Genomic DNA, 20,653 nt, shown 5'->3' with positions numbered 1-20,653 from the left:
TTTTTTTTTGCTGCAGGGTTGATGCGGGATCCACAGTGGCTTTCAAAAATTTCAGATTGGGAAAGAAGCATCCAAAAGATGTACAAGAAAAAGAAACAAAGCCAGACTAAAGACCCGACCAATTTTAACATTGCATTTTTAATGTAACCATCAGGCTACTTTGGCTGGGTGGCCTGAGCCATTCGTATCTATTCGAAAAAAAACCAGCACAAATGCGTTTTAGTACCACTGGATCCCCTTCAATACTGCCTCAGTCGTATTTGTTAGAGTAAAAAAATACCAATTGAAAATGCTGTCGTCTTTTGAGTAAGATGTTGCATATTTTGCCTTTTCATTTTCCCCCTTCGACGGTAGCGCTTAGGGCCCTCACCAAACTCTCAGTAACCATGGTAACTGTATACATACCCATGCTGGCGATGGTGCTGAATGGTAAGTGGAGAAGTCCATCTGCCGTTTCACGTATTTAGCGCTGATATACCACGTGAATTTTTTTGACTTGTTGTATTAAGTTTTCTTGATGCTACATTTTTTTCTATATTGGTACGCCTGTAATTGAGTGTACGTTTTAAGCAAGCCTGGGAGGCACTGATTGGATTGAGGATATGACTTCGTGCACATCTTACTCAGATTGTTAACTCCATATTGTGTTAAATAATGCACCCTCTTTTTATCCTTTTGTTAGCTGTGATTTTAAAGCTTGAATGATTTTGTTAATTCTTGCAATGAAAAAGGCTCTTGTTCCAAGTGTTGAATGCTAGATGTTGCTTTTCCAATGGTACTTCTCTTCTAAAGGGTTATGTTGCACACTGCTAAAATTCGTTTGTCCCTTTTTTTGACATTTTCTTTGTTTCCTTGTACCTTGTCTCTTTCCCCTCTACTCCACTGCATGTTCCTTCATATAAACTTTTTTTTCTGTTTTGARTATTTATTGTATCAGTGTTATCATGGAATACAAGCATGCTCTTAAGTCTTAAATTCTGCAGTACCTTTTAATTTGCTTTTAATGTCTTTTTATTAAAGTTTAAATGATATGATGTTGCTTTATTGAAATGATTTGTAAGTTAAAATGGTTATGAAAGTAAATGTAATTATAAATAGTATGATTTTGTTATGCACCTGTTGCCTTCTGTAAATTAAATTGCATTTTATTTTTTACATGACTAATAGCAGTAATAATGCATGCATTTAATAGTACCATGGACCCTCCCTGTAATCCTTTCTAATTCAGTGTTCTATGTGCTTAGGTAAATAATGCAACAGCACGTGTAATGACAAATAAAAAGACCGTCAACCCTTACACGAATGGTAAGTGCATGCAACCTCTGCATTTTGATTTTGTGTCTGTGCATGTAAAACCTCATTCTTCCGCCTGATGAGAGTGAGCTCCCGTGTGACGACGTGTCGGGGTCCGGCAGCTCTCCTTGGGCTCTGGCCCGGGGGGGCCCCGCCAGGAACCTTGTAGTGGGTGGGTGCAATTTCTGTTGGTGCGGAGTTCGGCTCAGTCTCAGCCAGGCGGGCGTAGCGTGCGGCGTTTTGCTAGGTTGGAATCTGAGAACCGCAGTGGCTTTTGGATAGGAAAATCCACCTGGTGGGAAATCTCATCCAGCTTTGTGCAGTGTTAATGTTGCAATGAATGAGCTAATCATAGGATTCAATTTTCCTTGAGTAATAGAGGTAGGGAGGCCAGTAAGAGGAATGTCTCTGTCAGCCATGAGATGCTTTTGAGTGCTGAGACACGCATTTAGTTGAAGATTATTTTCTGTGTCATTCTTCTGCAATTTCTAAGGATAAAGGGCAAATTTTAATTGGGTGCTGTTTCCAGGYTTTTTCCGTGGAAAAATCTAAATTCCAAGTTATAATTCCAGTGCTGAGCTCGCATATCAGTGTAAAGTTATACAATAATGATAGACAAGTCATCTGCAGACATTTGAGAGGTTTGGAGACAATCAGCTTTTAAAATATTTCCTTTGGCAATGTTTAATTACTTATTTAAGAAGTCATTTGTRTTTGCTAGTTCAGAGAAGTCTAACAAGCTCCTAACTCAACAAATTCAAACAATAACACATAAATTGGAGTTAATGGCAATTACGTTTTCCAGTTTTACTAGACCATGTAGCTGTAACCATTTGCTTTCCAATTTTTCTTATCCAGTAGAAAGGAGGTGAAATCTGCAGATACATCAGGAACAGTTTCCTCAGCAAGCTGAGACTCTTCTTGGTTTTGAAATACAAAGGCCTGATTTTCTGTATTTGAGTGCTCATTAGTGATGTTTTAGTAAGAACTAGGGCAAACAGTGGAATTATTTTTAATGAATGAGTCACAGTCTTTTTCCTACCACAGTGAAAAATAAAATAAAGTGACTGTCTTCAATCTGACATGCGATTATGGAGCTAGTTAAAGTGATCTGGAGAAAATTAGTCCGAAATTCCTCATGCTTTCTCAGGAACTGTTTTCTTTCTCATTTTGTATGCAAATATGTGCCAAATGATGCAGGTGGGAAAATCTCGCTTGCCATGACTGGCTTTAAAACGTGAAATTTCAGTGAATCTAACCAAAGGCCACACAGCTTGACTTGATCACATAGTAGTATTTTGTTGCAAAAAGAAGATAAATCAAATTTGTTTACATATGTTAAGGTCAATTTGCCTGTTACATTGTAATGATAAAAGGATAAAAGTAGTTTTGTTACGAATGATGATGTATGTATTTGCATGCATGTTATCCTAGAGGGTACAGAGCTGTTACATATCAAATCACACACCCAAAGCTGAAGGAAAGGAGCGCGGGAAACGGGAGCGTGAGATTTTGCGGAATCTGGTTATTTCAGGGAGGGATGCCGTCTGTCCTGCATCGCAGGCGTCACCGGGCTCATACACTGTCATTTCCTCATAGCCAGAAGACAGAACGATGATAATCGGCTGTTGAAAGTGTTTCCCACTTGAGCGTTTTGTGTCTGTCCTGTTCCATCCTGATCCGCCTGGACGGGATGCCACTGGCAGGGGGAAACATCCGGTTCAGTGCACAAAACCCAGCCTTCGGGTTCGTGAATCCGGGCACCCGAGCGGCTCCGAGGGCGCGATCTTCTGCCCGCCTTTTGATGGTTATCTGCCAAGGCAAACTCTGGCTCATGCATCTGGATCTTTCCCGTTCTTTTAAAGTCTGAGATCCCCTTAAAGAAACACATAGAGACGATGCTGCTGTTCTAGCGCGGTCGTTGCGATCGACAAGGAGCCGGGTGTGGATGCCAGTGTGCCTCATTCAGTTTCATCAGCGTTCCTCTTACCAGTCAGCTCGACATTGTACGATTTTAGTTCTTTATCGTTTTGTCCAAAATTAACCAGTGCTGTAGGTGATTATTAAAGCTCATTCTTGTCTAAAGTAAAGGTCCCTTCTTTAAAATAAACTAAAAGGCTATTTTTTTCTATGTTCAAGCATTTTTACATTTGAAAGATACTCCTTACACATGTAACCAGGTTGTATCAGGCCTTATGTTTATTATAATTTAAAAACTAGTTACATTGTGTTTTGTCTTTCATTCCTCAGTGTTGCTGGTTGTTGGTAACAGGGCTCATGCTATAAATACAATTGCAAAACCCAGCAAATTTTAAAATAGAATAACCTATAAAATTTTTAATAAATGCTGCTTCATTTAGATAAGTGGTTTGCTTTTGTGTACTAGAATTTACTTTCCATAGACTTTGGATGATTCCTGAAAAGATTAGTTAATAAATGTCCAGTTGCTAGCAGAGCTTTTTTTTTTTTTTTTTTTTTTTTTTTTTCCCGTAAGGTTTTTATTAGAAAAAAATGATTTTGATGGCTGACCTAGTGTGTTTTGAAAATATGACTGGCTTTTCACTGTGACAAAAATATTTCTGAGACATTTTTAGAGGTTCCAAACTATCCTGCCCACGTTTAGTCCAGGAAGATCAAATTACATATTCGACAGTGAAGATTTATTTCTTGTTCTGCAGGCCATGTTACGGTTCGGGTGCCTGTCCGGAGTAGTGGGGAATGGAGACTGTGCTTAAGTAGTGTAAAAGAACCTGCGCAACGAATGAGGAATGTAAAACRGAGATCACGGAGGGGGATAAATGTGTTTTAAAGTCCATACTTGCAGTGCTTGCACTTTGAGCCTTCTGCTGGTCTAGACTCAGAGACTCAAAGTCGCGGCTAGTGGCTGTGGGCAGAGGTGAACGCCCTCCCTTGCCCTTGCCCCGCCTGCTCTGTGCRCAAACAGGAAGAAGGCAAACGGCGTCACAGAGCTTCTTTGCCCCCAAAGTATTCCTCGCGGCCATGTACGCCAGGCCTGGCCTGCGGAGGGGAAGGAACCCTTTCTGCGTTGCCGTGTCCCGCTTTTCACCAAGGCTTGTTTACGCTCTGCGCTGTGTAGCCGTTCCCTTCCCTTTCGCACACTKAACGTGTATGTCTTCAGATGAATATACAGGGCCGGTTTCGGGGGGAGGGCAGGGGAGCGTGTGTTTCTCTGTTTGTCTTTTAATTTTTGAGCTTTCATAGTTTCAACTTGAGGAGACTAATACTGTGCCAGTAAGACAAGTGCACAAAGTCGCACCCGCTGCAGCGGTTGGCCTCCCCCGGCCGCTGGAGCGGRGTTACGCGCCAGTCGCTCGCCCCCGTGCTTCGGCTCCGTCCCACTTGAGTAACCCGCGCGGTTACGGGCCAGCGGATACGTCCCCGACAAGGCGAAGTTAGGTTTAGTTACCGTTAGTTTCGTGATGAACGTRGTATTACCTGTATAAACTTCAAAAAGTTAGATGATACAACCATCAGAGTAAGAGCGGTAAGGAACTGAAATATGACAGTGACTTTCACGTATCTGCATCTTCCGAGGTGCCGATTTTCCTCTCTCTCGACTAAATCGTGGCACTGTTAGCTTCTTTGACAGCAAAAGCTGACAGATCTCAAATTCGATCATTCRTTTTGGACTGCATTGCTCAGAGATCTGTGAGGAAGTAATTAGTTTGAAATATTCAGTAAGATACAGGAAGTTAGAGTTTTGTTTTACTGACAGTCTAACTATTTGGATGATTTTATATTCCAGGAAAGTTGGCTAARAATATTTGATCTGATGACGTTCCCAAATATATTCCTGTAGTTCTTAAAATTAAAGGGGCCAAGTAAAGGGACCAAGTGAAAATCCTATGGTACTTTGTGAAGGGAAGTCATTTTAGCCGTTTTTTGGCCATTTTCCACTTTCCGTAATTGTCTTTTAGATGTATATACAGCAACCACAGTTACTTCTGAAGAGCTGACTGCGTACAGTGTTGTTCTTTACTCTGCATTTATTAATGAGTTGTATTTYGAGAACATCCATCATCTCTGTTGTTGATCATTTAATTACTGGTAAACAGTTACAGTGCATCAGTTACAGGTAGCGATGTTTTTAAGGGTAGATACAGCGTTTTCTTTTGTGTTATTACTGAGGTTTTATGTTACATTTTTTGAGTCTTWCTCATAATGCATTGAGGTCTTACAGTCTTCTACTGTGCTTTCACACTGCGTGCTATGGCCAAGGCAGAAACAAGCCTCAATACAGTTTGCATTTAAATTCTTCTGAATTAAGAATCAGTCTTGGTTTTGTGTTTTAAAAACCTTTGCTCCCCTGTCTTATTTTTATGTAGCTGTTTTGCTGCCAGCAGCGTAGTTGTATAATCTATTTAATGTACTATTATTCTTGAGTTTACAAGATGCTTTTGCTCAGAATTTTATTTCCATGTGAAACAGTGTTTTCCACCCGTGTTTTATGCTCGCTTTTAGAAGGCCCCTAATTTTTCAGTCCAGCAGTTCACATCAAGCACTTTGCAAATTGACAAATATTGTTCAAACACTGGGAAAAAAAAGAAGTTCTGTGGAGTTTGGAGGGTGGATTTACTTGTGACTGGGCAAAATACAATGATAATTAGTGTTTTATCAGAGCTAGGGACACTAAAGAGTTTCTTGCTGCTTTTCTCTTACCTTTCCCGTACAGTTCCTCTAACACRGTTGTCTTTAGCATCATGTCTCCTTTAAACATAGGCTGTGCTTCTGCAGCAAGCCCTGTACTCCAGGTTTACACCTGGAAGAACTTCCAGGTGTAAGGAAACAAGAGTAATTCTTTGGAGTTTGCCAGAGCACTTGAAAAGGAATTTATATTTGTTCCGTGTTTTTGTGTGGGTTTTATGCTCGCTGTAGGAGGGCAGCGATAATTTAGGACAAAGGCAGGGGCTGTGTTTGTACCACTTCAGAGCTTTAGAAAATATGACTGCAGAATTTTCTTACGTGCCCATTGCTTTATAGCAATATGCTAGCAGCATTTATCAGCTGTAAATGCAAGTTGTACAGTCATTTTTGCTATATGTCTGTAATTGCTCTGTTTTAGCTTAGACAGTCTGAAGTACAAATACAATATAGAAAGAAGTCTCTGGCATTTGACTAGGGTGACACAGTGTGTGCAGATATCTTTCATGTCACAGCGGACACTTCCTTACAGTGTCCACACTTTCGTTTTTTCAGGAGTAGAATCAAAATGCTCAGATTACTTTATGGCCTTGTAACCTACCATAAAGTAAGTTGCCAGCACATTTCTGTCCAGCAGATACAACTGTTGTGACCTCTCTGACTTGTAACCAGAGAGTAAAAGCAAWGAGAAAGAAGAATTCTACTCTGGTGCTACATGATGTAGGGATACCTGAACTAGTTCTGAGTTAGCTCCATAACTTAAGGTAATATTCCCTGTCAACTGTGCATTGCAACCAAGCTAATTCACCTAAAAATAACTTCAGTGCTACTCCAGAGAATGGCTTGTTTCATTACTTATTTCCATACTTTGGAGTCAGAGTGTTTTGATTTTAAAGATCAGAGTAAATCTAAGTATGCCTATAAAAAAACTTCCATTAAAATGACCTTTTCTGAAATCATTTTATGTATATTTTTCTATACAAAATTTAAAATTCACTATCATTATTACTAATCACAGTATTAACTAAGTTATGTTTGTATTTTTATTGCAGGCTGGAAATTAAATCCAGTTGTTGGTGCAGTTTATAGTCCAGAATTCTATGCAGGTAAGGATTACACTTTTGTTGTCAGTAGTGTATTTTATTTTAAAGTCCTTTAAAGCATGTGAAAGTACAGAATACACATTTGGTTGAAGATTTTGTTTCTTTGTTTGATGCATGTTACCGGCCGGTCATTTACAGGTTTATAATCCAAGATTTTAACAGTTACCTGGGCAATACTAAATTTTGAATAGAAGATAAATAAATACTTTTGTGTTGGAAAACAGATAATATAACATGTAGTATACAGCAATATCTCAGTCTTACATGAGATTTTATTTTGGTTTATTTTTGCTTTGTTTATTTTATGTATYTTGAAACATGCATTTTTGTTTCAAGAATTATTTAAGCCTAGTGAAAGAAAAAAATTACGTATCTATAAACCTTTATTATGCATACCTATATATACACATACATGTACACACACACATACATAGAACATCTGTATTCCTATTATATATTTTTTCCTGAACATTTTTCTTTAAATTTTATATTTAATTACTCAGTTTCTTAACATTTTTGTATTTATAAGCTATGGGATTCAGCTTTTTCTGTTGGAACTCAGAGTCATGGCTAGCAATGCTTCCTGAACATGCTACAATGATAGCCCTGAAAATGAGATTTTATCCCCAAACCCAGCCGATTTGAGAGGAGCTTGAATCCAGTCCACAAAGCACAATCACTAGAGAGACCTAGAGTGTCATTTTTTGAAAGTTTATAGTTTAAATTTAAGGCAGAAATAATCATTGTAACTCTTAACTGTTTCTGATCAGTGCTAAAGTTGTCCTCCCTTATTAGGTTCCTAGATCATATAAGAGTCTCCCATGAGTTTCGGGCAAAACTTTGGACATCTTTCAGTTTTCCATTTGGATCCATTTTTCAGTTGGTTGTTTTTGTGGGTGCCCATGCATGTGTATACCGGATACAAATACCTGTTAATGTTTTTACCTGTTAATGTAATTCTTCACAACAAATTGAAACGAGGGGAAATCCAGATAGATGTTAGGAAAACATCTTTTGCTAACAGTGATTAAGCACTTAAAGAAGTTGCCTGCAAAAGCTGTGAAATCTTCCTTCACGGAGATCTCAGATCTCCATCAGAAGAGACTGAACAGGTTTGGGTAGTTCAGGGGTCTTCAAGAGATAAAAATTGTTCAAAACGAATACCATTACCAACCTGTATTTATGTTAAAGCAACTGCCTATAATACACCCAGTGTCATCTAGTATGAATAGATAAAAAAATGATCTGAGCTAGGGCATTGTGTATAGAGGTGGCAGCAAAATAATAAAAATATGAATTTGACATCCATGGAATTGAAGTATTTAACGGAGGCGGCATTTATTTCCTTCTTTTACTTATAAAAGAGGAATTTAATATTGATCTGGTTTGAGTAGTTAGCCAGCCAACCCTGAACCTGCATAAATTAGAAAGTCAGAGTTATTAGTCATTTTATATAAATGACTTTGTGTTAATGACAAATATAATAATATTCCCATAGTACAGTAATCAATTTTCTAATACGTCTGCAGAATTAACAATCTGACTTATAATTGTCTCATGAAGTAGGGCATGAAGAGTTCACATAGTTTGTAAATTAAAATCAATATTTTCAATCTCTCCTGAAGGTAATTTTCCTAATTTACTGGACTTTTCCCTAACATTTATTTTGTCTTTTAATTATAAAATGGCAGGTTATTGATTTTTTTTGTATAACCTCCTAAAGTCCCAAGTGCATTTTTATTGCCAACACAAGGGAGGTGTTTGCCCTTCTTAATGAGAATCTTTAATTACCTTTAGAAGAGTATTAATTTAATTTTATGAATTATGACATTCAGTCTACCACACCTATACAGAAAGTTTTACCAAGATACTTTGTGTATCSTTTCAGAATCTTTTTCCTGTTCGTAAATGCAAGCACATCAAATACGCATGTTCTTTTATTGAATAAAAGATATTTTTTCCACAGATATATTTAAAGTTTCTTTTAAGCCATTTGATTAAAAAAAAAAAAAACTCTGTATTTCTTACAGTTACTAGAAAATGAAATAGTAAAATGACAACATAGTTCCTGCCTGTAGTATTAGAATACTTTGGCATATCCTTTGCTTTGTGCCCTTCCCCGCCKCTTACTTGCAGAAGAAGCAATTGCACTGCTGAAGACTGTAAAATTAGAAATGTGATTTTAAGATAGTCAAAGTATTAATTATTTGGTATAATTATGGTTTCCAATGCTGTTACACTAAAATTCTTTCAAATATTTCATAGTCAATGTAAGAAGTTCCTTTAGCTCCTAATAACTGATGAAAAATTTGTCCACTTCTGAAATAAAGATGATGCATTTGCAGAGAAACTGTTGATTTAAAGCACCTTTAATCTTCATAAATAAGTAAAAAAACAGAAGGTTATACAAAGCTGTCAGGATGGCACTGATGAATGGCAAATGCACCCGTTTCTCAATTGCCGGTGAAGATACACGCCGCAAGGCTTAACCGTATTGTACATCATATCTGCCAACTCATTTCTGTGATTAAATATTCCATCAGTGTGGGCTATAAGGCGGTAAAGCTTAACAGGATTCATAAGATGTGCCACTTGAATACACATAAGTCACTTCCTTGGATAGAGAGCACCCCGCATGCAAAAGAAAATTAGAATTGAGTTAAATTACTCCGTAAGACAGGATCAATAGAGAAAGGAAAAGATCCCCTAATGCAATGCAAATCTAAGATATAGTTACGTCCTGAGAACTTGAAGCAGACAATTAAAGTCAAATAGGGAGAAACGTAATGTAAATCATCTCTAAAGCCTTGAAGATAATGGTAAACAGTAGGGCCAGTGACAGGATTGTTATAGCTCTACTTTTTTCCTCTGAGTGTACACTTTCATAAAGGAAAMCCTTTATTAAGAAAATGTATGACAGATAAAAATGGAGGCTACAAGATACGCAGCAGATAGACAACAGACGTTATGTAAATAAGTATTTCTCTGAGGCTGAAAATRCTACATATTCACAGAAACGCTATGAAGTCTTACTACTGTGTAGCCCTTCTAAGGCTCTTTTTCTGACTTTGAAATGGTTGTGCCTGTAGTAAATTCGGACTTTTCCAAACTTTAGCTCTTTGGGGARGTGGCAGCATTAGTGGAGATGAAGGGTGATGTGTTCACGACGCGCCRTTTGGAGGCTTCTGTGTAATTCGGAGCGAGGCTCCGCACGGATGGGCAGCTCTGAACGCACCGCAGCACCGTTGGGTGCCCCAGCTGCATGTTGCGGATTTCGAAGCTAGCGGTAGCCTCCAAGACGCAAATTTTGCTGCTAGGTTCATCTCACAAGTTTGTCTTAAACTTTCCAGCTTAATATCATGTATAATTAGGAAGAAATATTGAAATACGATATATGTAAACTTAAATAAAGAGAGTCCAGAGGAAGAGAGGATTTCCTGTATGTGTGCTAACACTAATTCTCTTTGCCCATGTCTTAAGGCATCTATTTCTGGATTGCAGGAGCACCTGGGATTCATTTTACCTTTCTGAACTTTCTCTTTGAATTTAAATGGTTATTGCATTAACTCAGCAAATACCTTAGAAATACTTCTCAGTGAAGGTGCTTGGAGTTTGTCAAGCTGAATTATATGCTTCTTACACAGCGGTTCTAAATCCTAGGGTAACAGTTCACCATACAATATCTGTAAAGCATAATTTTGGGTGAAACTTAACTGTTATTATATGATTTAATTTAGGTCACAGTTCAATTCAGACTCAGGCTTTGATTACACGGTTTCTTGCAAATAAATTTATTCTCAACATTATTAGCTAAACAGATTAAGTAGTTTTCTAAATACAAAAAAATTAACCAACTACTGTTTAATATCCCTTCTGTTAATTGTACAAAGATGTTCATTCTAAAAGCATACAACAAARCTGTAACTGTTGTTTTAAGAATCATAATGTTGAAATACCATCATACAAATGGTAACATCGTAGTTAGATTAACACCACTGATGGTAGTTAATGCATTTCTAAAACTTCTGTGGAGCTGTTACAAGCCATTATAGTCGAAATATTGGTTTATGAAAAATTAATAAAGCCAGTAGAAAATGGAATTTAGCATCTGTACTAGCTATTTACACAAAAAATCTTCCAGAATTAATTATACCTTATGCTACATTATAATGAGGTTTTCATTAAAATGTATACCATTATGGRAACTAAACAAGGATTATGCAAAGAGTAATGCCAATGACTGCTATTTTGTGAAAGATTAATTCAGTTAATTGGCTATACACTTCAATCTTGAGGCAAGGTTAATCGACATATATTTATCATTGCATTGACGTCTGCACGTTTTTAAGAGAAAATCACAGATACTATCAGTATTACCCTTTTAGAGATGTTTCTTCTGTTTGGATGTATATTTAATAACACAGTATACAGTAAGTTCTGATCCTGTGCCTTTCTGATCTGTATGCTTGATTGTTTCATGGTAAAGCTTGAACTATAGATTGAGTTATAGCTATATATAGCTATAACAGAAGATAGAGGATGATTAGGAAGGGAATTCTTACTTCTTCAGTGTAAAAGTCCGCGAAGTTTGATCATGCTCTAGTATAAAGGTATCATTTGACACTGATTATGATAAAATTGCGCACAGATATTATGTGAAAAAAAACACCAACTGAACATTTACTGCAAGTTGGAGTTCTTGCAAAGAGGAGGAGAAGCAGTTTTGGGGGAGGGAGTTGCTTTGAGGTTTTGTTTGTTTGCTTTTTAAAAAAATCTTCTGGAGGTGTAGGTCTTGTTTTCTGCAAATCAGCCTGAATTTGCAGCTCTAAGTGTAAATCAGCATTGCATCCCCACTGTGATGTGTGGTTGCAGTATYAGCAGCTTCATACCATTCTCCAGTGGAGGCCAAATCTCTGAAGCTGAAAATGCTTCTAGAAGTTGAATCAGTAGTTACTGTATTTAAATGAAGAATACTCTGGGATGACACAGCAGTGCCAACAAGTAGATAGAATTGGCGTGGATGCCAAGTACAGAGACGAGGCAGGGAGGCAAAGTAAAGAATTGGTACAGTGGCTGTTCTGGGATGGAGAAAACAGATGGAAATGAAGTAATACTTAGAAAAGCAGAAAATTCAATTTAAATATTGTAAGGAAGGAGAAGATAGAACCAGAATAAAAAAATGGCAAATGCTCTCTCTTCTCTAGTTTGTTCCACCCATATGTCCTGTGCGTATTTTAAAAAAGTAGCAGGATGCCATTCCTAGTTCTGAGGTTCTAACTCAAAAGCCTCTTTTTCCTTCAAGCTGCCGTCGTAGAAATGCCAACGGGGAGAGACTTCTGGAGGTCGTGCAGTCATGCAYGTAACACCAACGCTAGATCAGGGTCATCCGTGGCTCTGCCTGCATCTACAAAGACTGAGATTTAGGACCTACTTTGGTGACCTAGGAGAGTTTCGCTGCATCATCTTTGCAACTTCCCCTCAAGTAGAGGATGTTATTAAGTTGCCCCGTAACTTCCTCTTTGCCAGACTAAATAAGCTCAGTTCCCTCAACCTTTCTTCACAGGACATGTGTTCTAGACCCCTAACCCTCTTGGTTTCAATCCAGCATATCATCTCCAGTTTCTGCAAATTTCACTAGAACTGGAGTGGTGGCAGTAGGTTAAAAACTGCTGTATTTCAGATGCAGTCCTGCCAGCGCCAAAGGGTGTGTGCACTGGAGGAATAGCAGTTGCTCTGGATCTGCTGGACATGTTTGTCTTAGTGCACCTGATATGATTTGCCATATTATTGGCAAATATTTGTGGTGACAACACACTGTTGGTTTTAACCTGGCATTCATCTCTAAACCCTCGGAGCACAAGTACTCGGCCAGTCAGTTCCCATCCTATACCAGTGTGCGCAGGGTTATTCTGCTCCAGGTGCAAAACTTTGTGCTTTTCCATATTGACCTTCRTAAGTTTTCTGGCAGTCAAGTTCTAAGTTTATCATGGTCCCTCTGGACTCAAGCACAACCTTCAAGCACCCTAACTAGCTTAGTGGTATTTGCAAATTTACTGAGAGTGCGCTCTGTGTCATTGTCCGGTTTGTTGAGGAAGATGCTGAAGAGCATGAACCTCAGTAATGACCCTTGAAATACTCTCCTTTTTACTGACTGCCAACCAGATGCTGAGCCAGAGTCCTGAGAGCCTTGTGGTCCAGCCAGTTTTCAACCCCYCATAACAGTCTGCTTGTCCAACATTTATTTTCCCAGCCATGGGAGCTGCTCATAAGGTATCATTTAATATGGCTGATTGACCTACAGTTCCCTGCATCCAGCTTGCCCGTTTTGAAGATTGGCAAGAAACTAGTTTTCCTTGACATAAGGGAACACTCCTGATCTTTTACTGCTTTCTTCTCGGGACRTAGATTCAGACGATTTTGTTCTCAGGAAAGCAAGTACAAACAAAATAGACCAGGTTTCTGGTTGCAGTGGATTCTCCCACCCACTCCCACCCCACCCCGCCTCCAGGGAGGTCACTTTTCTATTTTTATTTAATATAAGCACTGCATAAAGGAATTATATTCATCCGTAGCATCACTGCTATTTTCTAATTTCGACTGTTTCTCCTACTCGCTATATCACCTTTTCTTTTTCATTTTCTCCTCTCTGTTTCCTCTAGTTCGTAGCAGCATCTCCCTACTGCCAATGCCATTTATCACTCTTCTTTCYGAGTGTGATGGGTAAGGAGACTGTTACAGTTGACAATTGTTAGAGCTGCACTTAGAAATTTTTAGAGATCAATCATTGTTAGGAAGTGCAAGATAAGGTTTCTGATACACATGCTTTCTTCACTAAGATAKTGCTCCCATCCTTGCTGTTGATTCAAACTTGAGAAATTATCATTGCAGTCAGCATTACAGAAAATGTTTTTGTTTTGGCTTAAAGTATGCAGAATTTCTCAGTAGTATTAAGGTTAAATATAGAGGATGCCTAGTACTTCTGTAGAAATGTTGGTGTAAAATTTTGTTGTAATCTCTCAGACTTGCCATTTTTTCATAATTTTGTTWCTTCTGCTAATAAGACAAAGGACAACATTCTGATCAAGCAGGAGCTGTACTGTCCTTTATTTGTCATTGTAGTGCTTATGTTCGTTTGTTTTAATGTAAGTTTAATTAATTTTTTTAAAAAGCTRAAAAGAAAGTTAAGTAGTTGCTTTTCTCTGAAAGAGAAACTTTCAAGAAAAAATAATGTTTGGACTTCTCTRTTTAAAGTGTCATTCCAGTGGTTAGCAAAATGCATTCTGTGGCTTCCTGATTAGTGACAAACCAAAAAAATTAAATACATATGCTGACAACCTAAAACTGTCTGATTGTAAACATAATGCTGAGATTTTTTCCCTGTCTTTCTGGCCCCCTYTTGTTAATATGTTGTTTTTCGGCATTAGCGTGGCTTGAGAGAAATCTAACAGTTATCCCCAGTTAGCACATGTCGGCTTGGTTTGCAGAGCAGTTTCAGTATACATGAAATAAATTCTTTTGGCAAAAAACTGCACAGGAATCCTTGCTGCAAGTGCACACTAAGTGTCATTTGCCCCCTCAAGGAGACATGAGCATTCAAACCAGATTGGTCTTTGGAGAGCTTACAATCAGGTGTGGTGGGATTGTCTGCTTCAGAGGACCAGACAAATCTAGCCCAGAGTAAACCCTCCAGACTGTGAGATGCAGGGTTAGAGGCCTGATATAAACCAATTGTTTATAGCTATTGATACTGTCCTACCAACTTCTTGGTAATAGAGACTTAGCCTTGGCAGCCACACTGCCTGGACCTAGGCTCCTGTATGTGTGATAGCTGTCTAATAAATTGGAAGTGAGACTGAAATGCTGAGCAAGGATATATGAAAAAAAGCAGTTTTGAAGAATCTCTCGGAAGAGAGTTAAAGACAAAAATAGAAGGTGAYGACTAAAACGCTTGTTTCTTCGGGACTGGGTGGATATTTGCTATGTTAGAAAAGTTAATTGCAGTTATGCAGAGGAATGCGTTCATCTGATTAGAAGAATAACAAAGCTAGAAAAATCCATGAGTTAGGATGGACAGGCAGGTAGACAAACCATTCTGGAATMTGAAGCATGTTAAGTTAATATAATTAAATTGAATGGAAGACAGCTCTGCTGTGTGTTAAATCTTGCTTACATCTGTAAATTAACACCAAAATGGTCTAAAATAATGTTGAAGTGTGTTCCAAACATATAGCTAAGGTTTTCTATTTCTTCTGCATTTCCTTCCCGTTTTTGGTCACTTCATTACAGAATCCCCAATATATTTGCGTAACAATGCTTTCATAATACTTATTGAAAGTAAATTTCAAAATAATGAGTTTTCATTTGTTTACATATTTGTGGACATAGCTGAGATTAAGCTATGGTTTATAGTGGTACATAATTCTTGGTTTTKCTCTGCCAGATTTGCTTTGTGAAGATTGTTTGGGAAAATCTSCAAGCATTGAGCTGCTTCTAGAAAAAGTGAGCTTTTTGGAAAGTTTAGAAACATTGCACTACCTTTTTTGTAATGCTTTTTTTGTATATATGCTCCTGAAATTCTGGAATCTGAATGGGCAAGGGGAAGAAACAGGCTAACTATAGCAAGGATTATGTGTGATGATTCATTTTTTTCCCGTATATTCTCAAATATAGCTTGTAATTTGGAATAGATTTTTATGTGTAAGTTAAGAACATGCATTGGAGTAAGAGAATAGAACTGAAGGACTAGAAACCCCATTTACATTTTTGAATCTTTGACTTACTGATTTACAGTGGCCTTTTTGTTAGGTGTTTCTGCTCCATTGCTGTAACATACTTGAAATAATCCATAATAGAACAATGTTTCAGACCAGTGCAAAAGAAATGCTGTTTCCAGCTAGAAAAGCCGATGTTGTTTACACTTTTAGAACAGCAAATCAAGAGCTCAGTTGTTTATGAGGATCTTTAATACAGCAGCAGATTTCCTGAGAAATCTCACGAGAGATGTAGCCTTATAGTTTTTTTTCATACATTGTGTATGAAAGAGAAATTGAGAGTATAGGAATAACCATTGTTGCAAAGAGCACAAATTAAAACAATGATCGGAATGAAAGAGGACGGACACGAGGGATAGCTGGGCTCTGTAACGTCCAGTTGGACTGGGGGGAAGGGAAAATGAAAGAATAATCGCTGAATTTAATAAACAATGCAGCTTTTAGATTAAGGTTATTATTTAACATGTTATAATAATATATGCAAAACATCATGACACAAATATTCTTTTTAGCTTTTATTCATTTTCTCTCTTTCCTGTGTATTTTGTTTTTGTAAATATTATTATAAAATACATGAACTGGTGCTTACTTGCTAAAAGCAGTAAGAAGCTCTTAGTGGTAACACTGTAGAATTAATATGTGTAAAGAAGTGCTTCTTTGCATGAGCTGCTGAGTGCACAGCAAGTTAGAATGGGAATTTATTCTTCAGTARTTCTCCTTGTATGTAGTAACCTACATCTTTTCTAAATTGTAAACTCTCATTTTAGATACCTTTGCATTAATRCCCATGTAGATCAGCCCTAGAAACCGGCTTGATTAATGTCTCCCACTGAAAATGTTTGCATACTTACTCCTTCTTATGACGGAGATGGCTGTATGCTATGCCGAATCAATACCATTGTCATCTTCGRAAGAGTGCCAAGAGCTTCATTTGAAGCTGTATTTTTCTCCCACGGGTCAAGTCTTTCTCAGCGATGTAGGAAATCGGTTTTTCCCCTTTGTCTCACGTAGCGRCTTGCTGGATTTTTGCCCTGGAGGAAACGGAACATGACGGAGGACTGCAGGGCAACTTCTGCCCTGTTCTCTTTYGAAAATCCTCAAGGATTTTTGGGGRATAAACAAGAACATTCTGGATGGGAAAATCAGCACTCAAGAAGCAAAGGTACTAAAGCATCCATACTAGGAGCTGATGCATGGTATAAACTCCRGAGTTTGATGATGGTGTATCAACTCTATACAGGCTGGTAGTGAAGGTTTCTACAAGTCTCATCTACTTTCTRTGGCAGAGATAGCTATTCCCATGAGAAGGTCGTGCCACACTACTAATTTTTCATCACCAGCACTGTTTTAGCTAACCGTGTGCATTTTTTTCCCAATGAAATTATTTCAATTTACACTTCCATAAAGGATTCATGAGCGATTCCAACTAGTTGTGCAAATTCTGTTAAACTTATTCCAGATCTGTARGTTTAAGCTAGGTGTTGTCCTGGCTTACACAATGGTTCCAGTTAGACCTAAAGGCTATTTTTCACAGCTATTTTAAAACCTGTTGTCATAGGAGTCTTCTCACTGTTGATGCAGTCTCTGAGAGTTCCTCGTCTGTTTGGTTACTTCTTATTAGTTATCTGCGCATTAATGAATGTAATAAGCTTTGTCATATATGTATGTCCCCATGAGTAATCATCACTAGTCATCACTGGCATTTCTGCTTATGCTCTGTAATTAATCTGTATAAGTATGCCAAGTAAATAACAACTGTGCCCAGAAAGGCTTACTTGAAAGCATGAAAAAGTTCAGAAAAATAGTCATACTCAAATCTCTCAAAACCACTGGGAACTGAAATTTTCCTAGTCTAAAAACATGAACAACTTCCTCTCTTTCCTGAATATCCTTAGAGCAAGTATTTCCTCAGAGTAATTCCAGTGCTTCAACAGAAGACCTAAGCAAACAGCACAGGCTTAATCACGGGCTGTAGGATAAAACTTTGCGGGAAGAGAAGTTTTGAAAGCAAATATTTCTTGGTCTTGAAAAGTACATTCTYGTCCATGGTGCCATCGTGTAACCCAAGGATGGACCGTGGATCAGTCCAGGGGAATCTGTGCCTTCTTCTAGCATCTCCATGCCTCTGGGGAGAGGGAGGTGCGTGGTCGGCTTGGCTTGCACGGCCCGTGGCAACGCAGCGGGCTCCGAGTCTCGCCTTCCGCGGCTCTGCCGGCAGCGCTGCCGCCGCCGGGCGGCTCGCCTGGAGGGGGTACGCKCCACAGCTACGTGCGCTTCAGCTAGCATCCCTGTCTGCCTAACTCTGGGAGTCAGGAGAGGGTTTCTGAGACACTCTATTGCTAGACATCTGCTTTCTGTGACCAAATAGGTAAGTGGTTATATTAAAGCAAAAAAACAAAAACAAAAAAACAACAACAAAAAAACCAAACCAAAACAAAAAGCCAAAATCCATATGGATTGTCCTAAATGGGGAAATAYTGCCCTTAAGTGTTGTTGTTTTACTGGAGAAATTGCAGGATTAAGGATGAACTCTTGCATGACTGCAATTTCTTGAAGTTCATCATCTTCACGGATGTGATTAAATTACTTTTTGAACAGTAATAGTAAGAATGTTATATTAAAATCTGCTTTCTTTAAAAAACCCTTCATTCTGTCATGCTTGAATTTAGTATTCTAGAGGGAAAATAACAATTTTTTTCCTACAGGGAATTTATAAATTGTTTCAGTGTTGTGAGGTTTATACAGATCTTAATGTAAATAATTTAATCTTTCCCCAGTTGTATTAATTGCAGTTTGAATACTTTTAACTCTGGAACGAGCTGCAGCAGAAACCTTCTTTTATTACTAAAGTAAACTGTAAAAGTTCCGCATTTTTCAAACTTAATCTAATAATAACATTTTACGTGTTTATGTTAAGCTACGGTACAAATTCAAAGCCAGAATRTCAAAATATAGTTAGAAAGCTGAGTGAAACCACTTAAATACACAGATCTAGCAGCATGGATGAAGAGAATCCATTTTGAAGTATTTTCTTTAGAAATTAAAAAATAGCATAACGAAAGTTAGATTTGCATGAGGTGAAATCAGAAAAATTTTAATACAAATGTTAGCTACAAAGATTAGTAGAATACTTCTAATGGCATGCCATGGAACAAGTACAGGGTTGTCTAGATATTTGTTTAGGTTTAGTAATAAAGTAATAAAGGCTGTAATAATTACAGCCTTTAATTTTTTTAAAAAAACCCATCTCTTTGTATTTACTAAGTTCACTTCAAGTTGTTACAGTTAAAATATTTGTAAAAGCTACTGTAAATTAATATTTTAAATAATTCCTTTCCTCTTTGCATTTCACATAGTTGCATGAACTCCTTTGTATCTTCAATTCACTTTAATTTCCAGGCTTCTGCAGTAGCACAAGTTTTGAAACATCTTTGGTGTTAAATACATCCATATTCCAGAGTCTCAACGTTCTCACTGTCGAGTCCATTCACAGGTCTTGTTGATTATTTACTACCTTGAAAATGATGCTTGCCCTTAGGGTTTCCACGGGTTCATTTAGGTAGCAGCTTCCCCTTGGAGATTGTTTTGGAAGGGAGAGAGAGAGTACATTTGTACATTTATTTTTTCCAATACAGATGTAGTGAGTTAAATATGGTCGTAAGTTAAAATAAATAAATAAATAAATAAATAAGGCAGTTTTTAAAGTTTGCTTTGCCTTTCAGGTTAGTAGTGGATGACAGAGAACAAGTGAGCGTCCCGGAATTCTGTTCAGTGCGTGCTGTGGTCCGGGGCGGTTAGAAGCGTAATGCTGGCTTTCATTAGATTCCTAATACTCAGACTCAGCTGATTTGCATAAATCATAATAATTATTTCCTTTCAGTATTTCCTGTATTTCTTCTTCAACTGACAGGCTGCAAGTAACAATTAAGGAAAGGGTTAATGACGGAAAACATTTTAAAAAGTATTTTGAAAGAATGTGGGTCTGGTAACTGAATATAAGTTGAGGATTGCTCGTGTTAAATAGTCAAATTCTGTTTGGGAAATATGCCTATAATTTGTAATTAATCTTGTCACCCTTTCAAAACTATTTGTCCCAAATGTGTGTAACGGTATGGTTTATAAGTTAATCCAAAACTTTTCATAACGTGTCAAAAAATGTCAAGTAAATTTAGTATTTATGAAACTCTGTGATTCACAAATCCTAAGAGCTCGAGGTATGTGTATATATCTGCAAGAAGGAGACGTAGCAGCGCCGGGGCGTGCTGGTGGCCTGTGGCGCTGGACCGGGGGCGGTTTTGTGCTRGTGTGAAAGCACGGCTGTTCCTACCTCGCACCAGTTCGCAGTCGGCGTTCGGCTTAGACTGCCAGGGTGTAATTATTGGCAATGATGTTGGAACCGTAAGAGCTCAGATTTATATGCATTTAAAAACCAGGAAATAAACAACCCAAACTTTGTCATTTCTTCAAAGTGAAAATACACCACAAAAGCGTTGCTTTATATTGTTTTGGTTATTACTTTTCACAGCTTTTTGRCCTTTTTTTTATGGTTTATTTTCTCATGTTTCGTTTACCCTTACTTTCGTTTACAATCCTGAATTCAGCCGATATGCTTGAAGGGAGATTGTGTTCATGTATTCCTCATTCAAGCAAGAAGCACTGAAATCTTCACAAGTATTAGTAACCTGTGAATTCGCTTGTGCAAATTTAAGTGCTGTAACTGAGATTGTACCTGTCCTCACGCCTGCGGACGTGAGCCCTGCAGGCTGGTTTCTCGGCCGCCTTTGCTCGCGGAGCCCCTTCTTTCAGCCGCACCGGGGAGGGGGG

At 38.0% G+C, this 20,653-nt stretch overlaps 1 protein-coding gene across 6 annotated transcripts in view; it reads left to right on the top strand.

Moving 5' to 3' along the window:
* RBFOX1 (RNA binding fox-1 homolog 1) overlaps positions 1-20,653 on the top strand; it is a 259,878-nt gene that overhangs the window by 170,015 nt on the left and 69,210 nt on the right. For all 6 annotated transcript variants that reach the window (XM_085303559.1, XM_085303576.1, XM_085303568.1 and 3 more), the window contains 2 exons: positions 1,245-1,305; positions 7,008-7,061. In XM_085303559.1, the coding sequence (XP_085159685.1) occupies positions 1,245-1,305; positions 7,008-7,061 (115 nt within the window). The remainder of the gene's footprint in view (positions 1-1,244; positions 1,306-7,007; positions 7,062-20,653) is intronic.

The sequence above is a fragment of the Rhea americana genome, unplaced genomic scaffold (genome assembly GCF_003343005.1).
Source record: "Rhea americana isolate MKP2758 unplaced genomic scaffold, rheAme1 scaffold_10, whole genome shotgun sequence".
Classification (NCBI taxonomy): domain Eukaryota; kingdom Metazoa; phylum Chordata; class Aves; order Rheiformes; family Rheidae; genus Rhea; species Rhea americana.
This window is presented reverse-complemented; position numbering and strand designations above follow the sequence as displayed.